Source organism: Hakea prostrata, chromosome 4 (assembly GCF_041222555.1).
Source record: "Hakea prostrata isolate BN-2017 chromosome 4, UWA_Hpros_2, whole genome shotgun sequence".
NCBI classification, from domain to species: Eukaryota; Viridiplantae; Streptophyta; class Magnoliopsida; order Proteales; family Proteaceae; genus Hakea; species Hakea prostrata.
The window spans coordinates 48,030,375-48,043,168 of record NC_142603.1 but is presented as its reverse complement, the minus strand read 5'-3'; the positions used below and the strand labels follow the sequence as shown (position 1 = coordinate 48,043,168).

At 38.0% G+C, this 12,794-nt stretch overlaps 1 protein-coding gene across 3 annotated transcripts in view; it reads right to left on the bottom strand.

The window, feature by feature from the left end:
• Positions 1-4,675: 4,675 nt before the first annotated feature.
• Positions 4,676-12,794, bottom strand: part of LOC149019234 (Homeodomain-like transcriptional regulator) — a 35,513-nt gene continuing 27,394 nt past the window's right edge. For 2 of the 3 annotated variants that reach the window (XM_089153275.1, XM_089153276.1), the window contains one exon: positions 4,677-6,447. In XM_089153275.1, coding sequence (XP_089009401.1) covers positions 6,422-6,447 — 26 coding nt within the window. In that variant the 3' untranslated portion in view covers positions 4,677-6,421. Of the gene's footprint in view, positions 6,448-12,794 lie in introns of all 3 variants that reach the window. The other variant, XM_089153277.1, reaches the window with a different exon arrangement.

The window sequence follows — 12,794 nt, the reverse complement described above, 5'->3', positions numbered from 1 at the left end:
AATTAACAGTTTTGTAAACCCTAAATCTGTGGAATTGAAGTTTGTGGATTCATTCCGAAAAACTATCTAGTTATTCGAATTTGTGAAATGAAATCTCCAAATTCATCTTGAAAAACGGTTTGGTTACCTAAATCTATGGAATGAAATCTCTAAATTCATCATGAAAAACTGTTTGGTTATCTTGAATCAGTAGAATGAAACTTTTGGATTCATTCTTAAAATTGTTTGGTTATCTAAATCTATAGATTCCAAAACACAAACTATAAAAATTGATTTTTTTATTTTTGTCTTAACTTATATGAGTTATATCATAGAAGAACTTGTTTGTCATTGATACTTATTCTTTTGTAATTTTTTGTTTGGCTTTTTAATTCTTATCCTAACTTATATGAGTTTTTGCCTTGTTTTAGAAGTAGTCCTTGGTTAATGTCTTATATTTTTTTGAAACTCAGTCCCCCTAAAAGTTTTAGTTTGCAGCATTTATCCCACGAGGTTAGAGACAATTGTCTTTTCTTGCCGGGTTACCCATCCAGAATCTTTGGTAGAAAGAGTCAATCTATTTGCAAATTGTTTTTGGGAAGTGAAAACACTGCATGGGATAGAGGGATAAATGTTGTAAGACTGATTTGATGATGACTTCTCTCCCGACAAATGAGAGTGTGGATGCTTTCCAGGATGCAAATCTGCTACTGATCTTGTTGAGAAGAAACTTGAGATTTTTTGGTTTAGATCTTCCATGTAACAAACTTGTCCCTAGGTACATTGCATCCTTTTCATTTTTGAGACAGGATTTGGGTTTTTTGTTCATAGCTGACATTTCTACTAAAGAAAACTTCAGTTTTTTCCAAGTTGATTTCTTGTCTAGTGATGTCAGAGAACAGTTCTAGAGTGGTTTTTATTGTTAACACATGCTCCTTTTGAGGTCAACAAAATAGGAAGGTGTCATCGGGGATAAATGCTGCAGACCAACAAAAATAGAATAAAAATGAATACGACAAAACTGTTTTGACAAAATGAAAGAGAAGATTCTTTCAAAAGAAAAGAGTCCATTTGACAAAATCAATCACAATTTGAGATGAATTTTGTCACAGCATTGCCATATTCCTTGGTTTCTAATGAATAGTGCAATAATTAAATCTTTTTCTCAATGAGTCAACTCCCAAGACTGGTTTCAGTTACCCAATTCTCCATCATATTATTGCTTCTTACATCTCTTCTCTTTTCCTCATAATCAGACCAACAAATTCTGGGTACAATGTAATTTTCAGGAACAATGATGACTATTTATTCGAAGATTCTTTTTTTTAGAGAACAATGGAAGACCTGAAGAAGAATACAGAAGACCACAAAAGAAAAAACCACAATTAAGGGAGAGGAGAGAGAGAATATATTTTGAAGAATCAGAGCTTCTTCAAGTGGGTTGAAAAAGAAACTTAGCACCTTTAATTTTTTGGCTTTCAAGTTACTATACATTCCTTCTTGAATGAGGTAAAATCACAAAAATGGCTTTGAGTTTGGTTCACATTTTTCGTTACATTATTACATCTATGTGAAATGAACAGAAAAACCTCTCAGTTCACCCCTTTCAGCAAAATACATCCAGTAACTTCAATGAAGAAACAGATAATCACACAGAACAATTCAAATGGAAGGTTTCTAGATGCAAATAAATTCTAACTTCAACAAAGAAACAGATATTCACACAGAACAATTCCAATGGAAGGTTTCCAGATGCAAATAAATTCTAACTTTGTTGTCAAATGGAAGCTTTTCACAGCAAAGAACTAGGAAGAATTGATGGTGGATTGAGTAAATGGCATATATCTACTCTTGTGTATTTTGAAGAATCAGAGCTTCCTTGGATCAAAGAAAAATAAAGAAAAAAATATCAAGTTCATGAATAAATGAACAAAAAATAGAACAAAAAATAAAGTAATGGCAATGTATATTGTCTATTCTCATTTAATTAGCAATTAAAAGAAGAAAGATAGAAAGGTTAAAAAATGCAACAAGGAGAACAACAACAAGAAGCACATATTGTACCTGTGATTTGCTCCAAGAAAATGTGCTCCACCAAAAATCTCGTTATTTCGCTCCAAAACCCTAGTTTGAGAACAAGATATCAATGGAAATGGAATAAAAATGAAGTAGGAGATGAAGACCAAGATTCTACCTTTGACCGAAACAGTTGTGGAGAGAACATTGAGGCGAGAAGATGAAGAAAAACGAAGAAGTTTCTCTATCGTTTGAAAAACCCTAGAGAGCTCTTTGTTCTCGTTCGAAAGTCAAAAGTCGGAGATTTCCGTCAATGTAAGCGCTTTTATAGTAGGGATGAAATCCAGAAGTTCACCCCATACCCATAAATTTATAAATTCACATTTTTAATGTAAAAAGATGAATATCTAGATTTCATAAATCCATTGATTTTCACAACGAAATAGGTATAAATCTAGCATTCATGAATCCAAAAATTTGAAATCTCTAGATTTATGTAACCAAACAGGCCCTTAACTAAATGTAGAAAACCAAATTTCTAGATTCATGTAATTAAACACGTCCTTAATAGAATGGAGAAAAACATCATAAGATCTGATATTTTTTACCTTTATCAGCACATTAATTTTTGCTCGAAATGCTGCTACACTTCTAAAAATGCATTAAAGACCATCGTTAAAAAAGGAAAGCATTTCGACCTAGCTAAGCAACACTTTAATGATGTAGTCACAAGAGAGTTGGTTCAACAATTGATGCCACAGTGACGCCAATTGCCATACTCTATGATAAAGAAAATATAAACTTCCGACCAAGTTGGCAACCAGGTTATGATCGGTTCCAAATTGGTTTATATAATACGTTGGGCCATTGGCAATATTTATCTCCTAAAAGACTCCTGATCAAAGAAGATGTTCTTTCTATCTTTAATTAGTCAAAGATAGATCCAGCAACTAGAGTCTACATGGGAGTCTAAGAAAGGTTTTAGTTTGAGACGAACTCAAACACTAGGAAACCCGAAGAACCTTATAAAAAACAGGTAGGCAAGAGAGAAAGGTACGCCGAATAGAGCAATCACTATTGAGATTATTATTGTTTGTTGCATTCTTGTCAATCCTGATCGAAGAGAATTCTAACTAGATCGTCGGAGGTGATACTTGACCTTCACGATCGAGCACATTCTTGTAGGTACTTCTGGTTAGAAGGACGAATAGGAATACGCAGCAACACTCTAAATAGGAGAGTCACTAAAGGAATCAGGCTGCTACAGCCATGATTCAACAAGTGTAGTCTTGTCCTACCAAACTCTAGTTGAAGAGATTTCGACGAATTACATTTTTGCTTACTGGTAATGGTGGAAGGCACGTCTTTGCATCTTTGAACCCCTTGGGCCGTGAAGACCTTGATAACATAATGTGAATCCTAATGAATATCAAAAAGAGTAACGAAATTGAGAGAATGTAAATGTTATAGATAGAGTGAATACTTACTAGGCCCTCGGTTCTAATCATAACAGCTAGTTCTGGGCAAGTTTGGCACTTTCAAGCAATTCTTTGGCCAAAAATGTGCTTCGGGTCAAGTGATCCTCACTTCTCTAGTTCTCAAGGAAGCACCAAGTTACTTGATAGGTTTGACCGGTAGGTTTGACTTTAATTTTGTAATTTCAGATTTTTGTAACTCCGTGGAGCCCAGAAATTTCGTAAATTGTCTTAATATTTATTTGGAGAGTAAATTGTCTTAATATTTTTTTGGTACAAGGATGTTTTTTATATATAGGAAAATTTGGGATGGAGATATTATGTATGCCGTCGGCAAGGATTGAACCCACGACCACTCTACTAAGAAGTCAAATTTTTAACCATTCTACTAATCATTCATTGGCATAGTATGATAATTTGAATACCTAAATTATTACTCTATTTTTTTCACCCAATCAGTTTCTCTTGAAATTATGTATTTAGTTTAAAATTTGTTACTTGAACTATTGAATTATCTTATCTTACATCTTCTTAAGAACTGAAATCAATTCCCACCAGCTCTACCAAAAAGGAAATCAAAATCAACTTAACCATCTAGTCCCTTTGCCTCATTCAATCTTAAAAGACGTGGATGTGCTTCTAGTACATTGGTGGCAACCTCATAGGTGAGGCAACAAGTCCAAGAAGGTATTGGATTCGAACATTTGTCCCTCCACATCTTCCTTCCAACCCCCCCCCCTAATCTCTTGTGCCTGTGGGTCCTAGTCTTTGTGACTGATTTGAAGATGGACAAAAAATATAAAACCTTCTGCAAGACAACCTAATCACAGATGTGGATTTCACTTTTGTAATCTCTCCCCTTCTTAAAGTATCTTCACTTTTTTTATTTTTTGTAATCAAACTTTCATTAAGAAACAGGGGCAGGAAGGGAAACTGAACATAACCTCAGTAACCAATTAGAGGAACATGATTAATAACTCGGGTCCTGAACCGAGTAGGCCTTCCATGCTAGATGATCCGCCACACAGTTGGGTCTTCTAGAAACATAAATGGACTTAAAGCCCAAAAATCTACTACCTATGGGCTTAACATCTCTTCGCTGATGATAAAACAAAGTGAAAACCCGTACAAGGAGAAGCAAAAGAGAGAAGACGCAATAGCAGAGATGAGGAGCAAGAAGGAAGAAGACGAGGTATCATATCATGCTAGTACTGGCTTCCACTCTTGTTCTCGGTTGTTGTTACTGGCAATCTCACATGCTAAAACGAAATTGTTAACATTGATTTTCAAAATGATGAAATGCAAGAGAATATCCAGCATTTTTTATTCCTTCCCTACATCCTGCAAACGAAGTGATCCACAGACAATGCCATCATAACTAACCAGTCTCATCAAGAAAGGAAACATAATACCAACTACAACAAAGAACCAGTATCACAATTGGTCTTGTTAATAGAAGTGAAGACAACCTAGAGGGAAAAATTGAACAATAAAATACATTTGAGAGAGACAAATCTAACGACATGAAAAGCCATATGCTTCGGACATGCAACCATCAACCTAAAAGCAAATGCAGAGCTTCACTGCCGAATTGAGAACATGTTACCCAGGTCCAATGTTACTTGGAACTCCAGATGACTAGTACTAGCAAACAGGATCCCAGACGACAGAACCTGTCCCATTAGAGAATTTCAAAGTGGCAGAGTTATAATCTACCAATCTATGCACAGAATTCGAAGCTAAGAAGGCTATGATCTGATATATTCAATTAGTTATTTTACGAGAAAAGATTAAACAACTCTATTTGTGCATGTGTTCATCCAAAAAACTCTAGTTGTGCATACAGAATTGACTACTGGAATTGAAGCTGAAAAGTCAGCAGACAGAAAGAGTTAAACGACTAGCAATTCAACAATCACCAAGTGGGTAAGATTCTCCAGCTATGATCTGATTTCAACTACAGCAAATTTCTAAAGAATTGAACCAATGCAGATTTTACAACCAAACGACTATATAATTTCTCTTGATAATTGTTCTGACACTATACAAGCATCCAACTGAGAGAAAACAAAGGTCACAAAGTTCAGAACGGCTTTTTGATCATGTGCTGTAACTATATATGTTCCAAGAGAACCACTCATGAGCCTATGACTAGCATTGCTCCATAGTGTTCAAGTTTTGAAACAGCATCTCTGCAAAAGTTTGGGCTAACATTATGAACCTCTACAAAACCAGCAATGATGTGAATCTCATGCTATGATATGCCATTTATAATGGACTGCAAGTGATGGGATCAAAGAAAATAAACTTGTACTTCTCTTTTTCTTGGTTCAAAAATAATCTTGAACTAACAACAGGAGATCTGGAGCACATTTAGTCGGCCTACTAACATTTATTCCCCAAAAAGAACTCATTTTACAGGTAAACTCAACGTTCAACATAATGGTACAATGGACAATTTCAATGAACTGGAGATGTTGAAACACTTAACTGCTCTGCAAGTAGAAGTTTCACATGGACCAGAATGTACACATTGACAAGCACCTTTCCTCCCTCACAAGCACATGTTTGGAAATAGATCTTATAATATGAACTCATAAAGAACCCTGGTGATCACTAATACCCAAACCATCTGGCAAAAAACCCATGCTATACAACCTAACATACTTGAACCACCTGCAAGTCTACAATGGTCAAAAATGGAATGGTTCCAAAGCACTCCTTTGTACAAACTAAAGAATAATTCAGTCCCTCGGGCCCCCCAAAGAAGACGATCATCAGGAGAAAACGAAGCATCTGCCTGCTTGGATCAAAATTTTATCTTATCATACAGGCTGTAGATCACATGCCCCTTTTACCTTTCATTTGAAGATGGAATTACTGGTGTTGCCATTCACCACCTGGGTACACAGCAAAAGAGTCCCTTATCCTCTCCTGGATGTGGATATTTATCATCGGGGAGCACGCCTTCCTGAAACTGATGGAAGATTCAATCAGCAACACCAAAAATGACATGCATCTCCCAGAAGTCTATATCAAAGAAAATGAAATCAAAACTGCTTCCGAAGGTAAGATTATGTCAACAAAGCACATGCACACAGTTACTGCCAACATAAAGAGAATGACTCTGTAGCTCAGCTATATCACTATAGATTCAAATATTTGACACAAAACTTGGTTAATAGGCAATCAGTTTTCCCTGATCAAGATTTTTTAATAATGACTGCATTGCAGCCTCTCTTTTTCTTTTGAAGGGTACGTACTGGATTGCGACAATTGTATTAACCAATATGATACAAACTCAATATGAGATGATACGTCTCTTAAAAACACCTAACCGATACAATACTCAATACCAATACTTTAAACCTTGATGGTTAGAATATACGTTAAACGGCAAAAATAGGAAGAGAAAATGGGTCTTAGAATTTAGTGCGTGGTGCCAAATCTAGAGTTTTAAGTAGGGGTGTCAATTTATAGCCCAAACTGTTAAAACCGAACCACACCGGCCCATTATAGCCCGAACCAGCCTGAACCGAACCTTAATGGGCCGTAATTGGGTTGAGGGTTGTGGAGCCCGCACCAACCCAAAACCGAACCGCAACCCGTTTTGTAATTTTACATTAAATAGTATTTGAATCATTATATTACCATTAGGTAGTTGGTATAGACTATAAAAAAAAATTAAGCATGAATTCAAAGATTAAATAGTCATTTTACTACTTAATATCTAGGTTCTTGATTACTATAGAATGGGTGGGGTTTTTTTAATGGAAATTGACCAATAGCAACTTCACTTTTCATATAATTTTCGCTTTTGTAGTAGGATGCTCAATTGTTTCTTCTTGTTCTTTTTCTTACACACCATAAACCGTTAGTCAACCGAATCTAAAACGTTAGCCCAAACCGTTAGTTAGCCAGAACCCAAACCGCACCAAACCGAAACCGTTATTTTGCTAATGGGCCGTGTTTGGGCTAGGTGTTTTTCAGCCCGACACCGCCCCAAACCGCACCCTTGACACCCCTAGTTTTAAGAGTGGTTTGGTTTGAATGCTGAGTCCATCTTGGACGCTTTTCCTTGTTTTATGTTTCCTACTATGACTCGTCTTTATTCTATAAACAAACGACAATGATAGGACCCTTGGATTTGAGATTATGCCACATGGAGGGGAGAGAGACGGTTAGTGCTAATTTGGGGAATTATAAATAGAGGGGAAGTGAGAGGAATGGGGAGGGATGGTTATGTGAGTGAGTTTGGGGCAGCCTCTGGCTAAGGGCATCATGAGGTGTTGGGGGTGACTGGCACCATTAAAACCAGCTCTCTTTTTAAATTTTTGAGTTTTTTATATTAAATTTGGCATTGGATTAGAGGGTTCTTAACAAACTAGTATCAGAGCAGTGACAACCCCAGAGAGGCGATATGGCATTGTCACTATTTTTTTTTGAAGGACGAGCGCAAGAATGGTTGATTGAAGTCGAGCTTTTTTGTTGGCAACACCAACTTGAGCAAGAACATTGGCTTGCAATAGCTCTCGAACATTTGGTTATCAGAAGAAGTGGTCGGAATTCAACTGGTCAAGCTTCAACGAAGGCCTGGAAATTGAATTCGGTGGCAGGACAGGGGCAAAAGAGAGATCAAGTTTGATGAGTTACCATAGTGGAACTGTGACCAAGGTGAAGGAGAAGGATTTGCAAAACCACCCAGTAAAGTCGAAAGAAGAGGAGGTGGGAGATTGCAGCTAATAGGGATGGATTATCTTTTGGGGATGAGTCTCGCCAAGCATGGAGAAGAGAGAAGAAGAGAGTGAGGGGTTCAGGTATCGATGCCTACCAGATTGAAGTTGCAGTCATAAATCATGCCACTAAATCGAAAGTCTGAAAGAAGAAGAAGAATCGAAGGAGGACTCGGTGGAAAACTCCAAGCGGTGGCTAGGGTTGCAGCTCGTCGAACAAGGAGAAGAGAGGTTCAAACCATCTCTCAACTAAGTTCACTGCTTCGGTTTGCACTCTAAATACCAAGGACAACCTAAGCCCAAGCGAACAAATTCAAAAATTGGGCCGTCAAGTTCCTTAAGAAATCTCCTTGCTTCGGTTCGCACTCTAAATACCAAGGACCACTTAAGCCCAAGCGAACAAATTCAAAGATTGGGCCATCAGGTTCCTTAAGAAATCTCCTTGGTTTAACACTAAGCCCAGCCCATTCCTTCAATTCTATACCCAACCTATCCTTTTCTACCCATGGGTTTAAGTATTTGAGCCCAACCAATTCAAAAGACCCACTATGGACCTGGCCCATTTCGTTACATCAAAACCCAATTTCTCTCAATTATAACTTGGACCCAAATAACTCAAATGGACCAAGATCCAACCCCAAGACCTGTTCAAACCAAGGACCACCAAAGAAGCGGTCCAACCGAACCAACAAATTGGGAAACCATCGTCTTCAACCTCACAAAGTGGAGAAGGAAAGGGAGGTGGTGAGAATGGGGCTGCAGGGATTAAGCTGGGTGCTGGTTTTGTTGCTGGCAACAAAACCTTCAAGACCAAGTGGATCGCCCCTAGTTTTGATGCTATTTCCCCAGTTTTCTCACAGATTTGTTTTAGGGATCTAGTGCAAAGGAGCATTCGCAAGTTTGGGGCAGTAGTACTGAAGCAGTTGCTTGTGAGGCAATCGCACAAGGACCCAATGCTTGTCACTGGGGTTGATTTCTTTCACAAAGGGACAGGATGCAAATGACATATATCCTGGCGCTGCAAACGTAAAAATACACCTTGTTCCGCAGCAGTGTCCTTCGATTATTCCCCACTGTATCGCATCACCGGATTTAGGTTGGACAAATTGGATGCTTCACGCAGAAAATCACATGAGTTTCACAGCAGAATCCCTTCAAAAGGGAACTGGTTTTCGGACCATCTACCATTCCATGGCCTCACTACTTTCACACACTAACCTTCTGAATCAGAAATGTTTTAATATTGTTTATGGGGTATATTTTGGCTGTGGTACTCAAATAGAGACTTGCTCGTGGTGGCACCAAGTCAATCCTTGAGGTGCCCATGCTAGAAGGCGACAGTGCAAGGGTGGTACTGGACATAAGTTGTGCCTTGGGCAATGGGTGTGTTATTCAGCTTTGGAGAATGATACTAAACTAGGATGGTTACATGGCAAGCACATGAAGATCAAGTCTTTAATTTTCCTTCACCGTAAGGACAAGGTGGATTTCGAGGGCTCGGTAGTCGATAGGACCCTAGGACTTGAGATTATGACAAGTGGAGGAGAGAGAGAGGGGGTTACTACTAATTGGGGAATTATAAATAGAGGGGAAAGTGAGAGGAATGGGGAGGGATGGTTATGTGAGTGAGTTTGGGGCAGCCTCTGGCTGAGGGCACCATGAGGTGTTGGGGTGACTGGCACTATTAAAACCACCTATCTTTGTAAATTACTGAGTCTTTTTATATTAAATTTGGCATTGGATTAGAAGCTTCTTAACAGACAGTGTTAAGAATTCCTCACAACGAGTGTGAGGTCTCTCTCATATTCTCCTCTATTCCTTATCATTGTTTTCCTAATTATTAACATAGTATCAGAGCAGCAGTGCTAGGGGACTTATATTCCTTGTGCTGAAGTTCTCCTTCCCTTGGTGATTACTGCATGAATTTTGAGGGTCTTCTACCAGTTCCCGTACTGGTTCACAAGTAATGTGAAGTAACCAGGTCCCTTATTTTTAGTTGAAGAATAAGAGGGAATTAATTTTGGCTTCAGTCCAGGTATATACAACTGAGTTTCAGACCTTTTTTGAGTTTTTCCACCTAAAGTACAGGTGTGACTGGAGATTATTTGAAATCCTCTTGAAGACATTACTGCTGCTGCCCACCCCTTTCAGAAGATTACCGCTGCTGCCCACCATTTTTAAAACATTACTATGCTGCCACTGTTTTTCAGACCTGCTATTATTGTTACTGTTTGTTTCGGATGACTGGCAAAGGAAGTCTTTTCAGTTGCCGCCCTTTATTTTCAGACTATAACTGTAGCTGCCCACTGTTTTCGGACTTATTTCTCTTATCCGCTAACTGGTATTACTGCTATTTTTCTGGACAGGATACCCCTGTTTTGGACTGAAAGTATGTCATGTCTGAACCTAAAACCACTGTAACTGAGATTATGTCTTCTACATCTCACCATATTACTGAACAAAAATTAGAAGGGACTATCAATTTTCATCAATGGAAAAAGATTGTTAGGGCTGTATTGACTGGTTGTGGTCAGCAAAAGTAGGTATATAGTTGTTTTGTTACTGCAGATTCAATTGGTCAAATACAGTCGCCTGTCATGGGATTGAATCACATTTTATTCTGAAGAAAATGGATAAAAGATCCAAATGATTGTGATATTTGTAGATTTCAGGGGATTTATTGACATTATATTACATTATCTTGTATCATAAGATCAGTGAGCTTGGTTACATTGAGAACAGAATTTTATGCATTGTATTTCATTCCTTTACCATCAGACGAACACCAATCTTTTCTCTCTTATTTCTAATATGTTAAAAGGAAATTACACCAATCTTTTTCCAACCTTTGAAGATTTGCTGAGAACCTGAAAACCCATCTCTGATTCTCTGCTTGAGGTCTTGTATATAATATTCTTTCTTTAAATTATTTTTGCAGGGCTTTACAGATTTGAGGATTTACCACCAAGTTATAGATGAGATTTATAATCTAGTTGATCATGTGAGGTACTAGTTTTTTGCTATGAAATTTTAGAGAGCTATACAGATTTCCTGTTGTATTATTAGCTAATAGAGTAAATCAAATGCATGGCTGCAGGATGATTGGTGAAGTATATTAAAGCATGAAACAAGTTCTATTTGTTGGATGTTCTTTTCATTTTATTATGCTTTTTGACTTTCAATTCCTAGCTTAGAAAACTTGTAATGTTGTTGAATGATACATGATACTGCATAAAGTGTCGTGTTTTTTGGATTTTTTTTGGTGGTAGCTGCGCCACAGTCAGATTAGCACCCACATGTACGAATTCTGATCCGACAGTACCAATCAAAATGGCGGGCATATACATGTCATTATGACTTTAGTTTTTTTACATTCAAGGGTTTCTCATATTCTAAATTTTACAAAATCAGCCCTTGGCTGAAACTCGATGAAAGCCCCATTTCAAGGATAACCTACCCTGTTGCTCATGCTGCTCTGTCATCCTCTCCGTCTGGTCATATCTGCTGGCAAAGGTGGCGTGGGAAGGCAAATGGCAGAGAGGAGAAGGGATGAGGTTTCTTTTTAATAAAGGGGAATGAAAGGTCATATCTTTTTTTTTTCTTTTTTAAATACTGCAAATTTTTCTTGGGTCTCAATTTATAATCATAAATTCCCCTTTTCAAATTCCATGAAGATAATACTCAAACTAAGTTCAGCAAAGATTCAACTTCTTAACGCCATAAATCAATCAAGAAATTTTACATTTTTGTGCGTGATTTGGACAAGTCACTTTTGAGACTAAAAGAGGTTAGAAATGGTTCTCTATATGGCTTTTGGGTATTTCGACACAAAAATAGAGGGTCAGTGTAATTTTTCCAGCAGATTAATTCTCATGTGTATGTCTCATAGACTCACCATTCTTCACTTCTCTTGAACATCTCTTGGCCTCCATTCTCATCTCATGGTCTCCCTAAAGAACCTCTAGCAGCCTCAGGTTATTAGCCGAATCAAATCAAACCCAAATCTTTTGATCACAAGAAGGGTTTTCTGAGAGAAGAGAGAAGTGATTGTGCTAGTTTGGTCACTGTCCAATGAAGTCAGAAATGAAATTATTGGTGGCAGTTTTGAGGTTGTAAAGTGAGAACTCAGAGAAAGGAGGGACTCCAGCAGCAACGACAGAGGGATCAGCATCACTGGAGGGAGGTGAATGGCAGCTAAATGATGGATTTTTGTTAGGATGCCCTACATCGCCTTTCTCTGGTTCGATCTACACTCGCCAAGACTCAAAATCTCGGTTTTGAGGCGGTTTCAACTTTCAACCCACCTACCACACTTGAATAACACATCAAAGCATATATTAATGGAGGATAGGACCAGGGAAGAGGTGCAGGCCATCACCAAGTCAAGCTCGAACTCAAGGAGTTTGATGGATCCCTTGACCCACAGGTATCCTATGACTGGAAGGCTGCCTTAGACAACTACTTTAACTGGCATGAATTGTCTGAAGACAGGAAGATGAGACTACCCAAGGCAAAGTTAGATAGTGCTGCTAGAGATTGGTGGAATACTATGGAGCGTGAGTTATACTATGAAGGCAAAAAACTCACTACA